Source organism: Odocoileus virginianus, chromosome 30 (genome assembly GCF_023699985.2).
Source record: "Odocoileus virginianus isolate 20LAN1187 ecotype Illinois chromosome 30, Ovbor_1.2, whole genome shotgun sequence".
Taxonomy (NCBI): domain Eukaryota; kingdom Metazoa; phylum Chordata; class Mammalia; order Artiodactyla; family Cervidae; genus Odocoileus; species Odocoileus virginianus.
The window spans coordinates 5,170,394-5,193,464 of record NC_069703.1 but is presented as its reverse complement, the minus strand read 5'-3'; the positions used below and the strand labels follow the sequence as shown (position 1 = coordinate 5,193,464).

At 39.2% G+C, this 23,071-nt stretch overlaps 1 protein-coding gene across 5 annotated transcripts in view; it reads left to right on the top strand.

Moving 5' to 3' along the window:
• Positions 1–23,071, top strand: part of HECW2 (HECT, C2 and WW domain containing E3 ubiquitin protein ligase 2) — a 420,734-nt gene that overhangs the window by 382,766 nt on the left and 14,897 nt on the right. For all 5 annotated transcript variants that reach the window (XM_070458479.1, XM_070458478.1, XM_070458476.1 and 2 more), the window contains 7 exons: positions 6,921–7,073; positions 8,842–8,940; positions 12,964–13,093; positions 14,104–14,250; positions 14,867–14,981; positions 18,156–18,241; positions 19,263–19,375. In XM_070458479.1, the coding sequence (XP_070314580.1) occupies positions 6,921–7,073; positions 8,842–8,940; positions 12,964–13,093; positions 14,104–14,250; positions 14,867–14,981; positions 18,156–18,241; positions 19,263–19,375 (843 nt within the window). The remainder of the gene's footprint in view (positions 1–6,920; positions 7,074–8,841; positions 8,941–12,963; positions 13,094–14,103; positions 14,251–14,866; positions 14,982–18,155; positions 18,242–19,262; positions 19,376–23,071) is intronic.

Below are 23,071 nucleotides of genomic sequence, written 5' to 3'. Positions count from 1 at the left end.
GCCATATCATGTCAGTATCATACATATGTATTATTAGATATCAGATTTATTTTTCTATTAAATCATTAGGAATACATCATATGTTTTGCAAGATTAACCTTAAAACAACATAAAATTAAGCAGTTATTTTAGCCTTTGCCATCTTATTACATTAAAATTAAAGATCATGACATTTCTTTCTGATTTCTAATAAATACCCAAAGAGAAAAGCTACCTAGGTTTTTCTGTGAAATTCTAGAATGGAGCTGAAAATTTTCTGTAGCTTTTCCTTCATTAATTTTAATGTCCTCAAAATGTGTTATTTTGGAAGTTTTTCATGTTTAGCTCTAATAATAGGTGTTAAAAATATATATATACAACTAGTGCGTAGATGTTACCTTTTAATATTGTTCTTCAGTAAAGGGTACTAGGGCTCCTTGTAGACACGGATGATTCTTGGACTGGGGCAGGAAATGTACAAGACAGTGTCTGAAGCATCTTGTGCCAGATAGTATAGGGAAACTCAAAACAATTCACAGGGATGTCAAAGGGACACAAGAACCATCTGAAAGAACTCCCAGTGGTCAAAGCTGGAATAATTTGAGCAACAAAATCAAGTAGTATTGGATTAGAACCCTGAAGTATAAGATAAATCTATACTGATATAAATATACAATTGAATAACTAAATGAAGGAAAATAGACAAGTCTCCGCTGCAGAAGATTTCCAAATAATTCTACATAATTCAGTGCTCCTTATGAGTTGCACATAGTGACTTCCTTCCAAACAATACCCTATGGAAAGGGGTGGGAAAGAAGTAAGCCTACCGTGGAGGAGCCTTACAGATACACAGGCAGGCAATCGAGGCTAAAATCAAACAATGACAGTGGTATGTCCTGTTGATAGTATATAGCCTTGATATGATATGATGAGAATGACACTACCTTTATTGTCTTCCTTCCAAAAACATGTAACACCAGTCTAGTCAGGAGAAAAATATCAGATAAATCCAAACTGAGGGACATTCTACCAGATTACCTTACTAGTGCCCCTTAAAGCTGTCAAGGTCATCAAAACCCAGAAGCGCCTAAGAAGCACTTAAGATGAGGTCAAGATGAGCCTAAGGAAACATAGCAATTAAATGTAGTGTGGTACCCTGAATGGGATCCTGAAACAGAAAAGGGATATTAGGCAAAAATGAAAGAAGTCTGGATAACGTGTGAGTTTTAGTTAATAATCTATCAATATCAGTTCATTAATTGTAACAAATATAGTATACTTGTGTAAAATGTTGTTAAGAGGGAAACTAGGTGTGAGGTGTATGAGAATTCTCCCTGCTGCCTTTGTAACCTTTCTATAAATGAAAAACTATTCTAAAAAGATCACTTATTAAAAGAAAGCATAGAGACAGGAGTTAGGGAGATTCAGAAACTGTCTCCCTGAACAACTTTTCTTATTCTGTTGTTGCTGATGGGGCCCACCGGGGTAGCTTTGGAACGTGTATGCTTCCGTCTGCACTTGAGGTCGGTAGAGTAGTAAGACTTTCGAGAGAGTTAATTCTGTGGAAAGTCCAAATTAGTAGAGGTATTGGTATGTATAGAGTATTATTTTGTGTTGTTAAGGTCAACTTTGTTATCTATGAGGGAGTAATATGTTGCAATTTCTATTGATACCATCTCACTGATAGTATTTTCTAGCTGTCATGATCAGGGTCTTTATTTACAATAGATTAGTGAGGGCTTAAAGAGAAAGGATTTATCTTTGCAGAATAATGTGTCTGCCTACTCTCCAAAAAAGTGTGAATTAGCAGATTCACTCAGAGACTTCTGTTCTGCTCTGAGATGCTTCTTTGTGTAGGTCTTGACACATGATATATAGATTTTTCCTGAACTGGAAGAGCTGAGTCAAGAGAAATTGAAGGGAGGTGTCATAGTCGTCAATTTATAGGACAGTTACAAATTCCATGTGAGGTACAATTAACCCCAGAATATTAGAGATACCTGTATTCAATTAAAAATGCAAAACTATTTCTAGAGCCTTTCAATGTAAATATGCTAGTTGACAAGTGATTAGTATATCTCACTAAATTAATGTCATGTTATGCTTGGCTTTTTATGAAATACAGACAATTTCTAAGCAAACACTGTGATTTAATTTGGTCAGAGCTGGAGATTTTGTTCTAGTCATTTAAATTTCCCCTCAGCTTAATTTGGTTATCTGCTCTTGCAAAGTGGGGAGTAGGAGAAAACAGCAGTGCAGAAATGACTTAGAAACTGAGTCATCTGGACTGAGTATGGCAGGAAATGGCATGGTCTGCTTGCCTCCTGGGCTTCTGTCTGCCTAGACATTACTTCTTTAAGAGGGAGCCACAAGTACTGCATATTCTTCCGTGTATTATTTTCTTCTGAATTAAAAGTTTTAGCGACTAAAGCTTGTTGGTGTCAGAAGTTAGCTACGTAGACTATTGTGTTCAGATAGGACATCCTGGGCCATTCACTTATTTTTCTTTTTATTAAAGTAGAGTTGATTTATAATAGTGTGTTAGTTTCAGGTTTATATTCACTTCTTAGTACCCAAAACAAGTAAGGAAATAATGGCCTGGATCAAGAGAGGATGTTTACACTGTGATTGCCTCTTTTTTTTTTCCCCTCCATGGCCAACTCTATAAAAGGCACCTTTCTTTAAGAAAGAATGAGTTCATTATATGTAAGGTGCCTTGTATATGACATAGTCATCCGTCTTGCAAAGCCATACTTGGAAGGGGATGCGTGCAAACAGTTTTAGTTTGGGGATTAAAATACAGGTGAGCTCTTCCTATGATATTTCTACTTAGACAAGTGCAAGAAACTAGTGGGGATGAGATCTGAAAGATTTTCTTGAGTCCCTGCTTATAAAATAACCAGCAGCTTTTACATCTGACTGGTCTAGAAGTTATTTTGGGTCCTGGCCTTGACCAGTGTTTCCTCAGATATTTGTAAAGCTTCAAGTGAAACTAAGGTGTTGCTTGTTTTCTTCTAAAGAGAGACATTTGCAGGATAACCTAACTGACCCAAACCATGTTGAAGAAAGGTGCTTCTAATTTCTAGGCTTTGGCTTGGTATCTCCAGGTAAAACTTTGTCATAGTAATTGCTCACAAAATTCCCTACTCACCTATCACTTCTTGAGTGGCTCAAGAACTAATGCCGTGCTGCTCTAAATGTAAGAGTGAATCAGAAAGTGTATAGACCATATGTGCCTGAACCAACTTGTAAGAAAGAAGACCTGTCTTCCAGAAAATGTGTAGGAAATGACAGTCAGACTTCCCAGTGCCACTGTCCTCTTTCATTTTATAGTCTGCTTCCTTTGAGATACTTTGTTTTTTGATAATTTTTAGTTGAACATAAAGAACCAGAAAATAAAATTATTTAACAAATATTGGATGCCTCTAACAACTTGGGTGGTGTCAGCCCAGCAACATGATAGTGTTTAAAATGCCTTATCAGCACTTCATGGGGCTCAAAAAGACATTGCCACCCTAAAGACATCTGTGCTTAATCCAAAATGCCCTCAGATGCAGCTGTTGTGTGGCTACACACCCGTTGTCCGGAGTTTCTGTATTTCCGTGCCAAGTCTTTAGCTGTGGAACCAACCTAACTGGCAAAACAGGAATGTAACAAATGATCCCTGCGATATGAGTCATATTAACTATTTATATGGAAGAGGTTGCTAAGACATTACAGGAAGGGCATGCATAAGGTATCCTGCTGGGACACGTCTTATTGAATTAGGTAGACATATGTAATTTGTAAGCAACAACCTGCTCTCAGATATGTGGTTCTAAATTTCAGATTATAATCAAATCAAACTTTAAAAATGTCTGCACATTAGAGTAACTCTATCAGTGCTGCTGGAGTTTAAAAAAGAAAAGAAAAAGAGCAGATAAAAGCCTGACCAGTTGAGGAAGATACTTTTTCCTCCTATACCTGGATACCTCCAGGCCAGGGCTCGTGGCTTCCTGCTTAGCAGTGTGACCACTCCTGAAGATTTCATACACCCTAGGATATTGTTGTGATCTTACGTTTTCTTGAAATGATCTTCACTAAAGAGGATTTAGAGTAAGCTAGGTTTTTTAATAAAGTAACATTTTCCTCCTACTTGCTTCTGTAGCGGAGGTTGGCAAACTTTTTCTGTAAAGAGCCAGTGGTAAGTATTTTCAGCTTTTCAGGCCATTCCCTGTTGTACCTACCTACTTTGCCATCATAACAGCCCCAGACAACACATAAACAAATGAGCGTGGCTGTGTCCCAGTAAAACTTTTTTACAAAGCTAGGGCCTGGTCCAGATTTGGCCTACAGGTCCCAGTTTTCCGACCTCTCCTCTGTAAGCAATGTTGTGTTTAGTCCTGATGGACGTTTTAAATACGTTGAAGAGTGGCCTGTAAAGAGTAATGAACATCACACATGGGGTCAAGAAACCTGTGTCAAGGCCTGGATCCTCCACTGCAGCTTTCATCTGATACAAATCACTGATTTCCTTCAGCCCCAGTCATCTCCTCAGTGAGGTGAGGGGATGGACAAAATGACTGCTAAGATACTTTTGATTGGCATTCTCTGTTTCTGAAAAGACATAGGGGTCTGCTGATCTAATTCATCATCAGCAGGGAATTTAGAGAGATGTTTTGCGTCCACAGGGATCCAGGTAGACTGGAATCATGGACTCAGTCTCACAAAGTGAAATTTAGCATGGCAAGTATTAATATTAGCGTCTGGTGCTTAGGTTTTAAAAAGATAGGCGACGTGCAGACGGGGTGGGAGGATCCTAGTTTAAAGCAATACAGGTGAAAGGTTCAAGCTGGTGACTGGCTTGTGAGGCGTCAACAAAGTAAAGTGGCTGCCCACAAGGCGGGGTGGCGTTGAGTGGCAGCAGTGGAGAGAAGTGTCCACGAAGAGGCCAGGAGCCCGAGGCTTTGCCAACAAGACCGCACCTGGAGTGTTGTGATCACTAGAGACACACCCTCAGGTCAGACTTTGACACCTGGAGAGATCCAGAGCAGAGGCCCCGCGTGACGAGGGAACTCCCTGCCCGGCCTTGAGAGGAGGTTGTTCATGAGTGAGGAGGGGGCCGGGACCAGGAGTAGGCGCTGCTCAACTTAGAATCTTGTGGAAAATGACGTAAAATAAAACTTTACACCTTTAGCATCTAGATCAATACCCCAAACCTAACAGGCACTCACATATTTGTTGAAGGGAAGCCTCTAACTGTGTGAAGAGTGTGCAAGTGGAAGAAGAATTCTACTTGGTGGTGGTGGCGTCACAGACCAGAACCAGGACAGTGGAAGGAAGCCATCAGAAGCTGCCTTGGCCTGTTACATAGACTGATAGTTTTTTATTTTAATATTTATGTGTTTATTTTCATGTGTATTAGGAAAGAAATAAAGCTAACACATCACAATTCCAAAATATTGTGTAAGACAAGGCTACATTGGAAAAGCAAGTAAAGCTGGAAATATGAAGTAAATGGTAGTGCATATATATTCAGATATGGCAAAATTTAAGAACTTAGTATGTGGATAGCTGATGTCTGTTTTAAGAAAATTCTGTTAAACTTTCAACTAAGATATATTTTAATTTTAATTTTCCTTGCTATTTTAATTTTCCTTACTATTATTCCAGCTCCCTCTTCTACCTATAATAAGATCCTTTTCTCTATCACACAATTCCATACCACACATATGGAATTTTTTCTTTGTCATAAAAAAATACAGAAGTGGCCATTGAAGGAAATTCCACAGAGGGAAAAAAATAGAGTGAACAAAGGAAGTCTCATTAAATCCCATCACCAACTTATCCATTGCTTTCATTCTCCCTTCAGAATTCCTTCCTGTCTTTGAACCCTTATGTCAACTTTTTACCATGGGGTAGATAGATGTACTTTACATTTTTCATTTTGAATTGAGTGTATCAAATTGCTATATTACATACTCCTCTTTGGTGCACTTTTTGTTCTCAGCATTGTTTGCCGCTTGTCAGTCCTCAAACCTCACATAATCATTTCTCAGATTTTACTTTGACCCTGCTGTCTTTGTAAGTAAAATGGAATTTACACTGTTGTTCAGGTGCTAGAATTTCAGCCTCTTCTCAACTACCTTCCCAAGGAAGCTTTAGACACCCTCACTTTTCTTGTCTATAATTTTCCTTGGTGTTTTATAATTTAAAGTTTTCATCTGAACCCTATCATTCCATCTTTTGCCTCTGATCTCCCTAGGAGGGCTTGTATCTGTAATATCCTCTCACCAATTCACTAAAGTCTCTTTCCCCTATTTAAAACTGTTTTGGAAAAACTTGAGAGCTTCATGTTCCCATGGATGTATGTAACTGATGCCCTTGGGTTTAACCTGCTTAAATAAGGCATTCCCACTGCAATCTCTCTCCCCAGGGCCTGGCTCTGGGCACTTAAGTTATTTACCTTTTGATGCATATTTATGCAATCAAAGTATTAGCATATTGCCTATCTCATCCATTATCTGATAATTAGCTTTTGGATATGTTCCATGTAAATGTTCATTATGCTGTTTTGGGTCACAGCATGTCTGCAATCAGGAGTCGTGATCATTTAATGTGTAGTATTTTGGATGGTCCTGGTATGTCCCTGGTGGCTCAGTGGTAAAGAATCTGCCTGCTAATGCAGGAGACATGGGTTCGATCCCTGGGCTGGGAAGATCCCCTGGAGAAGGAAATGGCAATCCAGTCCGGTATTCTGGCCTGGGAAATTCCATGGACAAAAGAGCCTGGCAGGCTACAGTTCATGAGGTTGAAACATCTGGACCTGACTTAATGACTAAACCACCACCACCAAACTTGATAATTAGACTTCCTGTTTTACAGAAAGTTGAACACTGTGTAAAATGTGCCTAATAAATAGAAAAAAAATAATGACTGCTCTTTTTGTGAATTTTTTAAAGGCTGGATTACAGTGGACCTTCCAGAGAGTTTTTCTTCCTGGTATCCAGAGAACTCTTTAACCCGTATTATGGCTTGTTTGAATATTCAGCCAATGACACATACACAGTACAGATAAGTCCCATGTCTGCCTTTGTAGACAATCACCATGAATGGTAAGTATTTTTCTCTCCAAATTTTTCTTTAGCTGATTTTCTGTGATATTAGATTTTATAAGCACCTAAACTTTAAGAAAGAAAAAAAGTTTTGTGTTTTTTTTGGAGAAAATCATATTTTCAGTTAAATATCTCATTTGATTCTTGTTTGTGTTATCAAATTTAACATATAGGCACTCTCCAATCTAGGAATAGATTATGTTCTGTAAGACCAATTTTAAGTGAGTTGGGTAGAATCCAAAAGGTTTTCCTGAGAGAAAGTTGCAGATAATGTTAGGTTCTTAGCAATCCTTGTCTGAAGCTTTGGGCGACTCTGAGCTGTAACAGGAGACTGGTGGGGGTGAGTAGGGCAAAATCCTGACCCAAAGGTCAGGCAGCTTCTAGAACAGTCCTTGGGGAAGTGGCTCACATGTAGGGAGGGGCAGAGCAGCTGGGCCTGTTGGTTTTCTGATGGGAGGGAGGACAGGAAGACAGAGTGGCCTAGAGGAACCGATGGTGGAAGAGAACCGGCAGGCAGGCAGGAGTGTAGGGTCACAGCAGAGGCCACTTACCCGTCACTGTTTCAAGTTTGTAGCCAGGAATTGCCCACTCCTAATTTTTCACACAAAATCAAGTAAAGCTGGAATAGGATTCCCATCAGGGAATTATTTATTCTTAAAACCTCAAATTGCACTCTGTGACATTTTTTACATGTCTGCATTTATAGACTTGAAGTATCTGTATGACCCGTTTGCTTGCTTCTGTTCATTTTCACTATTGTAACAAAAAAAAAGAATGTGAATAGGAATCATGGAAAAAATTTCTTTGAGTCATGAGGTTAATACTGGTGGGTGGAGGGCATTAAGGTTTAGGACTTATTCTTCAAATTAACTTCCGTTTAACTACAATTAGAGGTCCTCCTAAGAGTAGTTATTGCAGTTATGCTAACCTAAGTGGAAATAAAGAAAAACAAAGCTGCTGGGCATTCATCTTAAGATGGTTGCCTAACTCTGAAATTACAGTTGGACACTATGAACCTCAGTGTGGATTTACACTTTCAGAAGGCATCAGGCTTTCAAAAGGCTAGAAACTTGAATATTTTTGAAGAAGAAAATATATGTACATCTCAGAAAATCCAGCCATGACAGAGATATTTAATAAAGTTTCCGAAGTGATTCAGGATAGAGTTGAGCACTGAAATTTTAGAGAACAGAATGTCCCATGAGGAAACTCCCTCAAATGTACACATGCATAATTCTTGGATGGTGACAGTGACTGTTAAGAGAGGGGTTTGAGAGAGAATAGGACTAGAAACTTTCTCACTCTGAGACTGGGCTTTTCCTCAAAAGGGAATTGCTACTAGGTTTGCACTAGAGAAATCCTGCTAATATTCATGCACGCAAACTACAAGGGGACATTTTCCCCACCATTACTGGTCTCATTGTGTCAACATTTCTTACAAGTGATTTAAGGACATTTCACTGTCATGCCAACAGGGATTTCATGTTGGCCATGTAGAGTGCTGCATCCTGGACCTCACTGACATGGGGGGAAGGTGCAGCAGTCTCTCTCTGAATATCAGATTGACACAGATTTCTTCTACAAGTAGATGCGAAAATCAACTAATGAAGACACAGCCTGCCATGCATACAAATTCTCATGAACCTGGAAGGCAGTTCATCTTAGAAAAACTTAGGTGGTTAGAACTGGAAGGCATTCTTGAGAGGAAACAGAACCATTTAGAAACTGCTACAAGATATGTAAACCATCTCCTGCTTTTCCTTCACAGGTTCCGGTTCAGTGGTAGGATCCTTGGTCTTGCACTAATTCACCAGTATTTGTTGGATGCCTTCTTCACACGGCCCTTTTATAAGGCTCTTCTCAGAATGTAAGAGTATTTTTATTGCTTGTGTAATTTGCATGTAAAGAATGAAGAATTTCCTTTATCCAAAAGAATCTTTTGTGAAGGTCATTTTTTAACTCACTATCTCAAACCTATTATTATTTACTTAATAGTGGTTTAGATTTCTGAAACTAATCAACTAATCTAATTTCAAATATGGTTACTGGATTTTTCCAGCTTCTGATCCTTTATTCCTGTCTTGTTCCCAAAGGCTTAGTTTTGCTCTACTCTGAGTAATTCATTCTCATTTGTTGCTACACATGTTTCTTCAAAACAATTGTACTTCAAATACAGTGCTGAAATTCCTGTGGTATTAATGTCAATTATTAATAGAATAGTTGTGGATTAGTCTTGGTGACTCATAGCCCCCCATCTTTCACAAGATGCATTTTACATTTTGCCTTAAGCAAACGTTCAACTGCTTATTCTTGATTCAGATGTTCCCTCTCCTTTTTTAACATTTGTTTGTTAGAGGTGGGCCGTATTTTTCAAGTCCCATATTTTTCTTGAAATCTCTCCATATGCAAGGCAGTAATTTATGATGGCAGATGAAAATTTAGCATTCACAGAACTTTTTCTTCATTGTTACCACAGTGAAAGATTGCAATTATTGTAAAATGTAGAGCAAACAGTTTCTGTCCTGTAATCAGTAGTCATTTACAAGGCTGAACAGAAGGCAACTGTCTGTGAGAGTAGCAGCTCAAACTAGCAACAAGAAAGTGCAGCATGATTGCATGGTTCTGACCAGCTCATCCCCTAACCAAGGCCATGTATCCGTGGATCTGCTTTCTGTAAGCCTAGACCTCAACGGGATGTATTTCTAATGGCTTCTTAAAGAGGGCCAGCAGGAAGACTTTTGCCATCGTCTCTTTTGATATCTGGGCCAGTGAAGCCCTGAGCACCTGGACTCTGGCCTTCTGCCTCTCTGGTTCTTCTGGCCTATTTGCATCTTTCCGTTTCATTGCCTTATCATTCATCTTCCCATTTAAACTTCCTGCAGGAGTAGTCTATGCTGACTGTTGACATGCCCTCAACACACTTCAGTCTAGCTTTTTCCCCACCAATGACCTATGGAAGTTTTTAAAGAATGTTTTTTAGTCTCTGCTGCTTTGGATACTATTGATCCCTCCCAGACCTGTCCGTTTTTCTTGAGTTCTTCCTTCTCTGGTGTCCATGACACTATGCTCTCTGGGTTCACCTTTTACTTTTATGCCTCTTTTGTGGGTGTCCTGACTTGCCCTTTAACCTCGATATTCCTGAAGCTTCCATCCTGGTCCCCCTTCTTTTCTCTATGTATGTTCTCATGGGAAATCTCTTCAGCTGTCTCATCTACGGACTCTCCAGTCCACACCCTTAGATATGATCTCTCTTGAGTTGTAAGCTCAAGCAGTCAATATTTTACTTACTGTCTCTTCCTGAGTGTCTCACAGGCACCTCAAAACCAACATGGTTAAAACTAGACTCATCAATTTCTCCTGACCTAAAAATATACCTGCTCCCATGTGCCTCGTCATAGTTCGCAGTGCCAGCACTCTCAAATCACTCTGGTCAGAAATTGGGAGTCACCCTTAAACAGGGGACTAAATGCACAGCAGTTTCTTCACTTCCCCACCTCCTGCCCCATTCCCGTGGTACAGGTCACAAATCATTCAGGTTGTCTTGCCTGCTAAACTTGTGGCCTTAGGAATTTTTCAGCTAGTGGCCCTCAAGACTGGCAGTGAATCAGAGTTATCTTGTAACTTGAGTTCATTTGCTGTCTCATTTTAGATATGCTTCTTTTTACCCACCCACTAAAATGGTTTACTCATTTCCACATTTGCCTCCTAAATAATTCTAAAGTTCATCTTCTCTACCCTAATATTCCTTCCTGGAAAATTCCATGGGCAGAGGAGCCTGGTGGGCTACATTCCATGAGGTTGCAGAGTCAGACACGATCAAACACATACCCAGTCTACACTGATAGCTGTGCGCTAACTAAAATCCTTATCTTGCTTTAGACAGGTTACTATGGTGGTCTATTAATTGGTTTCCACCCAGTGATACCCACCCCCACCCCCCATTATAAGTAATCCTCTACACAGCCACTTTCGATAAACAATTTAAAGTCACACCTCATATCTGATCGTGTCATTGCCTGTTTTAAAACCTTTCAGTAGTTCTGAGTCACCAAGCTCCTTAGAATGACATTCAAGACTGGCTTCTAGATACATTTCCAGCCTCATTCTCTGGACATCCTGTCTTATGGTTAACTCTCTGGTGCTGCCCATATGCTTGGAATATCTGTATACTCCATCCCTTTGTGCTTTGTTCAGATTGTCTTCTGCCTCTCTTTTCTCCCATTCTCCTTTTTATTCATTCCCCTTTCTTGAGCTTGAAACATCCTGCAGATTTTAATATAGGTATCATCTACTCCAAAAGGCTTCTTCTAAATCTCCAGATCATGATTGTGTAGCTTGGTTGTTTATATCAGGTATCATAGCCTCAACACTTGGCACTTAGAGTGCTTGATAAATAATCTATTTAAAAACTGTCCGAAGATTAGTTTTGATCTTCAAATGTTTACATGGATTAGGTTGAACTGTGTCTTAAATCAACTGTACAGATTAAACTGAAGATGTCATTTGTTGCTGGAGAAAATGTAATACCATTGTGGGAGAGGGGAAGGAGTAGAATTTGCACTGGACAAGAAGTCAGGAGATAAAACAGCTTTTCCCCAGCCACTTTTGATCTTCACTTAGTTACTGATATGCAGTTTTCTCACCTTAAAAATGAGAAAATTTTTTTTTAAAATGTTGATCTGATTTCAAGCTCTGTCACAGCTACCTACTGGCTGTGTGACATCAGGCAACTTAAATAACATTCCTTAGCTGAGTTTCTCATCAGTAAAACTGAGATAGGTATTCCTACTCTGTAACATTTTGGTGGAGACCCTATATGTCAAAGCATTATGGAACCAATAAAATATTATATAGAAATTTGTTTGTCTTACTAAATGAAAAATATAATCAGAAGAATCCATCAGTTTCCCGGTCAAAATAAATGTCTTGCATGTTTTCTGTGGGAGGTCCCTGTATTTACTTTTTTATTTTAACTGAAGCATAACATACATATAAAAAAGTGCACAAATAATGTGTTACCTACCCTAGGTTCTTACCACCTTAAATCAACTTATCTAATTGTATCTTTGTTTCTCCAAGTAGACCATTAGCTCCTTGAGGGCAGTAACTGTTTATCAAGTAGCTATTAAGATGTTTGGCGCATACTTGGTGTCTCACACATGTGTAGACGGAACTAAACAAAATCATCTTTGAAACTGGGCTGATGGGAGGAAATTCCAAAACAATAAAGCAAGTCAGTTGCTACTACCATTACAACAGGGACATGTAATAGTAGCTCCATCTCATGTAGAACTTCTGTCAGCAATGATGAAAGAAGAGAGAAATATAGAAAGCTATTAAAACTGTAGAGCAATTCTGTGGCTTTCAGTTTTCAGAATCATGGAAAGAGTAAGAACCATGAAGAAGAAAGGGATATATGTGAATGTGGATCATAGAGTCTAGTCTTTGGGGGAAAAAAAAGTTAAAGTACAGTATAGAAATGTACAAAGAATTTCTAATTAGGAAGATGATAATTTAAGATAGTTTAACCTAGCCAAAGATTACTGAACCCAAGTTGCCAGCCCAAGTCCCAGTCCCACCCCTGGCATTGCTTGTGGGTGGCTGTGCAAATGGGCAGCCGCTCTTTGCACCTCCAGTTCTGTGTCTGTAAAAAGATAAAACAAATTGTGTGGTTCCTAAAGCATTTTACATATCAGGATTTAAAAATTTTGTACATTTCTGAATTATTTCACCACTCTGGTTACTGACTTTGACAAAATACATTCCAGAAATCACTGCCTATTTAGTTGATATTGTACTTGTCACTAATTCTTAGTGTGTTTCTTAACGACTCTGGGTTTTTGCTAATATCCATGCCTACATATTTGTTTCTCTTTATCTGTCATCTTAGTCTCTGTGACCTGAGTGATCTAGAATACCTTGATGAAGAGTTCCATCAGAGCCTGCAGTGGATGAAAGACAACGACATCCATGACATCCTGGACCTCACGTTCACTGTGAACGAAGAAGTTTTTGGGCAGGTCTGTGTGTGAATAATGGTGATTGTGTGTGGTGATTGAAGACTATTGGTTGGTGAAGGATTAATTCAGTGACTAAGATCAAATGTTTATTTATTTGTGGCTGGTTGGGTGGTTTAATCCCAGATTTATGTACAGTTACAATAATGTTGGTTACAAAGGTTATTATAATGCCAGCTTCAGATTAAGATGTTTTAATTTATAGATAGTGATAACTGTTTGTGAGTTACAAGCAATCTTTTTACTTCCAAATAAAATATCCTCATGAGATATTAGAATGTACCTGATATAAAATATAGTTTTCAAAAATCCATGCTACCGCAGAGTTGAATATTAAAATACTCAGTTGGCACTTGTACTTAATTCTCATTCATGGTTAAAAACTAAAATGGATTGTTTTGAAGCTGGGGGAAAGTAAACACTATTTTGGCAAAGGCTTGAAAACACTTCTTTTTTGAATTGATGAAAGAGTTGGTTAAAAGATTTCTTTCAGAAATTATATGTTGGTTTATAAGTAATATTCTTAGTTAGACATTAATACCTGGCTGGTCTCCTGAATTTCATATTTAGGAAAGTATGTCTCAAGTTAACATTTGCTTGAATGTAATTCTGCTTCCTTAAGGTAAACCTTTACCTAAATATTTGCTTTCTGTATGTAGTTGATTCTGAATCCTAAAGAAATTTGTGATAATGTCTTGTCAGACCTTCAGATAGCAGTGGCACAGAATTTGAAACCTCTTCGTTTTCATTTAGAAGATTTATTTGTGGATTTAAAGCTTACCCTGGAGCACTTGTGGCACGTATGTACTTAGCCACGGAGGTGCTCAGACATCAGCTTGGCGCCTGTGTTCCCTGGTACCACTGTGTGCCCAGCTCAGCAGGTGCTGACCTCCTGCTTGTAGATGTGCCCAGGGCTGGGACAGGTAGCGTCCTATGCCAGCTCATTGCTAGTGCTAGTCTTACAACATCAAGCATATTGCTTTGTGGTCAGCCTTTTTGTTTGTTAATCACAGATTACTGAACGAGAATTAAAACCAGGGGGTGCCAACATCCCAGTTACAGAGAAGAACAAGAAGGAGTACATTGAGAGGATGGTGAAGTGGAGGATTGAGAGGGGCGTCGTGCAGCAGACAGAAAGCCTGGTGCGCGGCTTCTATGAGGTAAGGGCCGCCAGCTGCAGTGCGGACCTCAGCTGAGCCCAGTGGGACCTGGGTCCGCCTCCCTCTGCTTCACATGTGTGCCGTATTCTCATTTCTCTTTTGCTATATTCACTGTTGCTAATTCAATTTAAACACTTCAATGATTTTTCCTATATGTTTCAGGAATACAAAAAAGAAAAAATTATTCCCCTGTTACAAGAAATCATTGAAATAAAATGACCTGAATTCAAATAGCATTTGAGAGTTTCATGACCACTAATAACATTTAAGTCATGCATCTTACTCATGCTCAGATACGGGTAATCAGATCTCATGCCCGGTATGTGAAATGATAGTATCTGAGGGTCAGAATGAGTTGTTACAAGTATTTCATGTGACTTCTTTTGTGAAAAAGCCCACATAGCTAAAATAAAAATAAACTATGAAAATGACTGAAGCACTGAATCTTCTCCAAGAGAAAAAAAAAAGAACTAATTAGTGACCAATTATAAAACAAAAATGCTGTTGAAAATTTCATCAACCTTGTACTAAAAATACATCTGTAGAGAACTTCACAGTTTTAAAAGAGGCTTCTCCAGGTTCTTAAGCCATGTCCTGTATTCTTTTTATTCCTCAGGTTGTGGATGCCAGGCTGGTATCTGTTTTTGATGCACGAGAACTAGAACTGGTCATCGCAGGCACAGCTGAAATAGACCTGAGTGATTGGAGAAACAACACAGAATACAGAGGAGGTGAAATTTGACTTATAGGTGGCTGGATTTTAAGTTTCAGACTACAGGGAGGCAAGTGGTTCAGCACGTGGATCTGGATCCAGGACAGGCAGAGGCACTTGCCCTCTAATCATAGGTCTGACGCACTCTCCTTTGAGACCGTGGGCAAGGTACATGCCCTGCTTCCCCTAGCTGTCTCATCTGTCAAGTGGAAGGAGGACTGTTTACGCACCATCTGAGGATGTCATAAGTCTTAATTGTTGGTGAAGAAATGTGACCATAGGAACAGTAATTAATTGTTGTATGGTGTTGTTAGTGAAGCATCAAGGAACTCATATCCAACTGGTTAAACTCCACCTATTCTGTCTTCATTCTCAAACCTGAAGAGGCACACCCTCTTAACTTCTTAATGAGCAAACATAGTTTTTCTACCTTTCACTTGAACTACTTACCAGTTGTAATTCACAGTTGAAACTCATGAATAGAATAAGATGCAGTTCTCAGATTTCAAATTTATTGAACAAGCCCTTTTAGAATTCAACCATTAGGTTCAACCAAAATGGAAACTGCTGTAAGATTAGCTTAAAACTGCATGCGTAAAAAAAAAAAAAACAAAAAAAACTGCATGCGTGCCCAGTATCTTCAATTATGTTTGACTCTTTGTGACCCTATAGACTGCAGCCCTCCAGGCTCCTCTGTCCATGGGATTTCCCAGGCCAGAATATTGGAGTGGGTTGCCATTCCCTCTTCCAGGGGATCTTTCCCACCCAGGGATCAAACCCACATCTCCTCCATCTCCTGCATTGCAGGTGGATTCTTTTCTTCTGAGCCACTGGGGAAGCAGCTTAAAACTGGACACGTCACCAGATAGGAAGCTTTAGGGCTGGCATTCTATAGATCAGTACAAATTTTCAATTAGCAGTTGGCATTGAAGCCATTGTGATTTGATTGCTGTATCAGTACACTTGGAAAGGGACCTGATGCTAACCCAGAGTTATTTTTATTCAATACTTTCAAGCAAAGAACAAATACATTTTCTGAAATTTATTGTAGTGTTATTAAGTCTTCAGAAAGTCATGACAAACGACAGTTGGGTTTTGCTTTTGTCTTTTAACTTAGAATGTAAGAGGTGAGCAGTAATTATGAACTTGGAGAGTGAAGAATACAAGCTTTAAGTCACTGAATTAATCACTTAGCAGACTAAAATTAGAGCTGAGCAGATCTCCAGTTATCGGTAAATTGATACAGAGATTTAAAGGAAAAAAACTTTAAAACTATGGAGTAAAAGTATACCTTAACATTGGCCCAGTTGCTTTTATTTTGGCTTATGCTTGGCTCTTCCAGTCCATCACTATTGCCCTGGGCTGGCCTTGCCTGCCCATTTTCTCTGAAAGGCAGCATTAGACTGCAGTGTCCATTGCTGCTATTTCTGAAGTCCAGTTGCTGTAATAAGTCTTTACCAATCGGCCCTCTGTATAAGCCACATAGGCCTTGGCTGTTATAACTGTTAACTAAACCAGTTTCATTCACTAAAATACAATTTCTCCAACATGCTATGTAACTTACGTGTTACCATAAATACTATTAGCTCGTTCTTTACCCACCACACACACCCTCAGGAGATTCTAATAACATTCAATCACATCAGCCACTTTTCTGTTTACATAGGATAGACTTTTATTCTCTGTTTATGATGAATCAAGTACCTATTTCTTTGCTTATTGTCAATCTTATCAAATAAAATCCTTGGGAAGAGCGTGCTGGGGGGACGGAAGGGCAGGCAGAGGGCAAGATGTGCAGTGGCCGTGTTTGCTAACCCGGCTAGCTGGCATTGAACGAAGGGGCGGCTTTGTGCCGTTTGCCGTATGTTCACGGGCAGCTGTTTGTAGAGGATACCACAGGATACTTTCACTCCTCCTCCTTCTGTAAATGGTTTTGGCACAGACAGCAAAGGAGAGGCATAAAAGGGCCAGTTCAAAGGGTCAGAAAACTTTAAAGCTATAAAGAGCCAATGCACTTATTTTATAGATGACAAAACTCTTTTCTCAGCACCGAATAGCTAATCTTTGCCAAAGGCAGGACAATAAGCCTCTGGATTTCCGTGTCCAATCTAGTTGTATTTACCCTTCATTTGGATCCCTTTCTTCTCCAAAGGGCATCACTGATCAAATGGTAAACAGTAAGGCAAGAGTCCCCTCAAAACCCACGTGAGGAAAAATTCGAAGGAAAATGGTTTCTACCCACCTTCCCTTCAGGACTCACTGCTGCTGACTCAGAATTAGAGCTGCTGTCTGCACACTTGGATATGTCAGTCAGCTGGTCTGAATCACTAACTGTGCCGTAATCTTTGTCAAGCTTCTCTCTGAACTTAATTTTTCTCCACTGAGGTTTTGGAATCCACTGCTACTCCCTTAATCCTCCTGTGGGATGACACTGTTGACATTTTATTAAATTCTACTACAGTGTGGAATAAAAGTAACATTTAGGTTGATGATTATTTGAAATTTACATGTTGAAAGAATGAAAGTAGTATAGTTATTTTCCCTTTTTGTTAACAAAAAGTAATTTGATTTTAAAATATCAACATTATATATAGTTCTAAAATAGTTTGCAATATATGTTTATTTGTATAATTATTTGATTTATGTCTCTCTCCTTTACCAGAAGCCCTGTGAGGGTCTATTTTCTTTGCTATTGTACCCTCAACCCTCAGACGTAGTACAGTGCTTGGCATAGTGGTTTGTTATTCAGCACACAGTTGTGTCCAGCTCTTTGTGACCTCGTGGAATGCAGCATGCAAGGCTTCCCTGTCTTTCACTAACTCCCGGAGTTTGCTCAGACTCCTGTAGAAAATTATTTCTTGAATGAACGAAAGGTTCAAGCATTTCCAATACCAGCAACTATATTTTTCAAAAATGGTATGGTTAACGATAACTCACTTGTTCTCTCTGCTAGCTTCATTTAGTGACCTCTAAATGGAAACAGATTTCTTGGTTCCATTTAGTGTTTTGTTTTACTTTTGACACTCATGTGATCACATTAACAGTGTTATTCCTTGGTCTAAAATTGTAAATAACCTTTAACGAATCCAAGATGATGATTTATGTCTGGGAGTCTTTTGTTGACATGCCAGTGTCATAGTGACATAAGATAGAAAACTCAAAGTAATACTGGCTTTCATGATTGGTTTGATAGGATATCATGACAATCACATTGTAATTCGGTGGTTCTGGGCTGCAGTGGAAAGATTCAACAATGAACAACGACTGAGGTTGTTACAGGTAAGATGCCTTTAGTTAATCTTTTTAATGCATTAATTATTGTTGGAATTTCATATTTTTAATAATAGCTAACTATACTCAGTAAATATATCCCATGTTTATCTGCATATTCTGAGTACACTGTTTCCAGACTCTTCTGATTGCATGGTTCTTTGGTTCCATCACTATGCAGAACATCTCTAACTAGTCCAAGCATCTCATTAGAGCTGTGAGGAAGTACCAATTGCCATCCAAGAGTCCTCAGAACAACATCTGCCTTCAGGGCACTTTGATCGCTTCATCAAGAGGCCCTCCAAGTTTTCTGCAGGCCAGCATCTCTGCAACAGAAACAGATAATCTTCAGTCTCCTTTATCAAGAAATATCCAGTTCCTTGATAGAGAGTCCCTTCTTTTCTTCCATCTAACTTTCCACAAATTTGAGATAACATTGAAGTTTAAGAATACTGGGAAACAAACTCATTATTTTCTTATGGTGTTATACATGGCAATTGTTTGTTAGTTGCAGCTAAAGAAATATCAGACATGAGGAAGCCTTTTGTTTGCTTAGACAAAATCTTATAAGTAGGCTGGATCTTAGCTCCTTTGGATTACAGATCTGAGTCTCAAATTTGCAGGCCTAGAAGTTCTTTTTGTTTTTCATTCACCTCAAATTGATCAAGGACTGATGCTAAGTAGACTTAGGTTAATTGACATGTCCACTTTATTAATCTCTAGTGGAAAGTATGCGTGGTTTAAGCTTCTAAGTTAAAGGATGTATAGGATGCTGTATTTCCTACAAACCATACATATTGCCTTTCCCTTTTTAATGCACAGTCCTTCCTTGGGATTCTCCAGCTCTTAGTCAGAATTCACACATTATGGTTATTCTGTCTATGTTATATATAGTTTTATCTTCTGAGCTTTACCACCAGTGAGCAGTATGCTGTTCTTCCCCAGGACCTCTGTATATGAATGCTGCCAGCCTTTTCTAGAGACTGGTCTCTTGGCTTCACCTTCTCCTTCTGTTTTCTTGGGTTGATAGTTCGTTACAGGCACATCCAGCATTCCCTATGAAGGATTTGCTTCTCTCCGAGGCAGTAATGGCCCAAGAAGATTCTGTGTGGAGAAATGGGGGAAAATCACTGCTCTTCCCAGGTAAAGCAGAAAACATTTCTGTACTGTCACTACAGTGCTCTAGGGGGGAACTTCAGCTTAAGTGTATGTTGATTTATTGCTGTTTCTATGTTGAAAGTTTAGAAGAGTGGAAAAAGCTTTTAGAATGAATTGATCTTGGATTACCTTTCTAAGTGATGGACAGAGAGATATTCCTGATCGCATGTGAAGTACATACGTACATATCTTAAAATACAAAACACAACAGAACCAAAGCATCTGTTAGTGATTGGAGAAGCAATGTTGGTCACACTGGTGGCTCTGTTTCAGAAGCTCTAGTTTTAAGTTTATCATTGGTAACTATTTTGAATCACTTCACTAAAAATGACCATTGTGGTTTCTAAGGAAAATTAAATCATGTAAATATGCCTCTTCAATCTATCATACATGCCTTTCCTACCTTGTGAATGCTCTCTGCATTGTATTCTCATACGTAATAAAATGATATATTTCCTTGAGTGGAAAAAAATAGCTTTTCTGCTGCTGCTAATAAATCTAAGAGACTTGTAAGGCAGCATCTGTGAATTAAAAAACTGGGTTGAATGAAGCAAACTGGAACTGAAGCAGAAGAAAAGCAGGGAGCAAATAAAGAGGAACACAGAAGAGTTAGTTTCAGAACTCCTTTATCAATCAGCAGTAATATATTGAATTTTTGAGTAAAAAGGATTTCAGATTGCCTTTCATTTTACTGATAATAAAACTGCTTTCTGGGGAGGTTAAATCTTCCCAAGTGATACTAAGTTCCCCAGGATGTTATCCTGAGTTTGAGTACAGTCACCCATCTGTATCCATGAGTTCTGCATCTACAGATTCAGCCAACCACAGATTCCCAACAACTGCAGGTCAAAAATACTTTTTTGAAAAGTTTCCAGAAAGTTACAGAAAACAAAACTTGAGTTTGCTACATGTGGAAACTATTACTTAGCATTTACATTGTGCTAGTATTTCAAGCAATCTAGAGATGACTTGCTTCCCAGATGACTCAGTGGTAAGGAATCTGCCTGCCAGTGCAGGAGATGCAAGAGACGTGGGTTCTTCCCTGGGTTGGGAAGATCTCCTGGAGGAGGAAATGGCAACCCACCCCAGTATTCTTGCCTGGAAAACTCAATGGACAGGAGAGCCTGGCATGCTACAGTCCATGGAGTCACAAAGAGTCATATACAACTGAACACAAGATAATTTAAAGTATACAGGAAGACGTGCATAGGTTAGAGGCAAATAATATGCCATTTTATATTTGAGCATCCACGGATTTTGGTATCTCTGAGGGAGTTCTGGAACCATCCCCTGAGGATACCAAGACAACTATACAGATGACTTTGAGAAACTTGTTAAGAAGACTGACTTCTTAGCAGTTGTAAGGCACTGGTTTTTAAGAATAGCGTTCTAAGTATAAATATGTAAAAAGGTGGTGCTGAAAATACAGAGAGCAATGAATAGAGCTCACTCAGGGCTGACCTGAGTCACCTCTTTGGGTCCATCTCACGCAAACATCTAAGTATTCGCTGGCTGACTTGGTGCTCCAAATGTAAGAGATTTAATTTCATTATTTAAAGAAGAATTTTATTTTATTTTCCTTATGTCTGAAACATGCCTTTTCACCCTTAAACCACATTTGCAACACAAAAGCAGATTTACACTCTGAGTAGGACCTTTCACCTTTCTGAGAAACTCAAGGATGCTTTAAAGAGGCAAGAAAGGACAGATGAATTGTGTTCTTTCAAGATTTACTTTTGTAAAGTAGATGGAATAAACTGTAATAGTAGGCAGATATATCAGCTGTTTTTATTTAATCACTGAAATTTTCACCAAACCTGGTGAGCAGAGAAAGGCAATTTCGTGTAAACAACACACTTTGGCTTCAGAGAGACTAAGCTCTACCCCAGTTCTGTTACTTGCCTGCAGTGTAGTCTTGGAGAAGTTACTTAATCTTTCTGAACCTCTGTTTGTTTCCTCATCTACATTGTAGGTCGGTAATTCTGAAGATTAAATGAAATCATGCATATAAGACATTTACTGCTGACCCTGGCCCAGCTGATGATGGCTGCAATTATGATTTCTGCCATCATCATCTGTAATATATGTCAGGCTGCAGCTTATTGTAAAGAGCACAGGGTTGGAAGTTAGAAGATCTGGAGTTTTTGGGAGGTTGGGATTTCTTGCCCACCTCTGCCACCAGCTAACTCTGGGACCAGAAAAGACCACTTGATCTCTCAGCCTCTGTTTCTCCACCTTTAAATGGCCAGGGAAGGGGTGGTCTGTTAGGTTCAGTTCATCAATAAGTAACACTGACAGGTTGCTGAAGAATCTTGGGGGTCAGGCCATGTTCACTTGTCTACTTCCCCAGGAGCTCCAGGAAGTTCATATACCTGACTCATCATAAATGGTGGGGCTCTTCATAGCATTGCACACATGCAGTTGGGCAACAGGCTTTGTTGTTTCTTCCTTTCTGCCTTGTGACCTGAGGCTCTAGGTTCTAGATTCCAGTTCTACCCAGATTGTAAAAGTCATACAGAAAGATGATATGAGGCACATCAGGCAAGCAGACCATTTTCATACCTTGCCTGTAACAGGCTCTAATGTTTTAGGTCCGGTGGGAGGAAAGAGCTACTTGACTATTCTGCTTCACCAGTTCATCAATTTACATAGCCTTGTTAGGAGATAGGAGTGCAGAGTTAAGCACTTTGATACACTAGCTATGTGATCCTAAGAGCCTGGATCCATCTCTGAAGAGTAGAAAGAACAATGCCATGCTCAAGGAGTATTTGTGTCAAGTGAGTGAGAATAATGTGCATGAAATTCCTTAAGGATAGTATGTTTTCTTTGTTCTTTTAAACCTTTTATTATGATTCTTCTGGGAGCCACCATACTGCTGAAACTATTAAAATTTGCTTCACAAAAGTGGTGCATTGGAAGAAAAACATAAAAGGAGAACTTCAGCGCGTGACCATATAGTTTTATCAGGAGTGATTTCTTCACTGATAACTGTCATCATGAAATGTGGCGTGTTAAGTGCCAAAAAGATCTGTAAGATTGGCTCTGGTCTAAAGAGATGGTGTATATGACTGAGTCCATTTTTCCCTACACCAGATACACTAAAGCCATCATTCTTGCAGTTTCCTACTAAGTTTTAAGTTGTAGAACTAAAAAACTGGTCTGTACCAAGCTATTCAACCCCAATGTATTTCTTTTTCTTATTTGTGAGATGATGTCTAACATTCAAAATGTGACATTGTACACACTGGATACAAAAATGAATGGATATACTTCTTAAAATGTGTTTTCCCTAGGAAGTCTGGCATCATCTTGTGTCAAGTAGGGGAGGCCGCACCCTGGAGAAGTGGTAGTGGAAGTGGCTGTAAAGGTTGAGGACAGACAGTCCCAGCAGAAGGGAGGGCATCTTATTCTAGACATGGATGATTGAGGGCCTTTCAGCCTTTCAAGGAAGCAAATGAGTTTCATTCTTTTCTCAGACTTCCTAGTCCTCATTGCAGTAGCAGTAAATAATGCTACTCACAACATGGGCCAAGAAGTGTATTAAAGTATATAGGGGTGTCTCTGAAGCCAGAGCAAGTTGAATCCGTGGCTGTCTTTTTCTGTCTTTTGGTAATAAAGCAACTAGAGACCAGATGGTAAATAATGATGGAGGCAGGCCAGTGTGTCTGTGGAGGCGTCTGA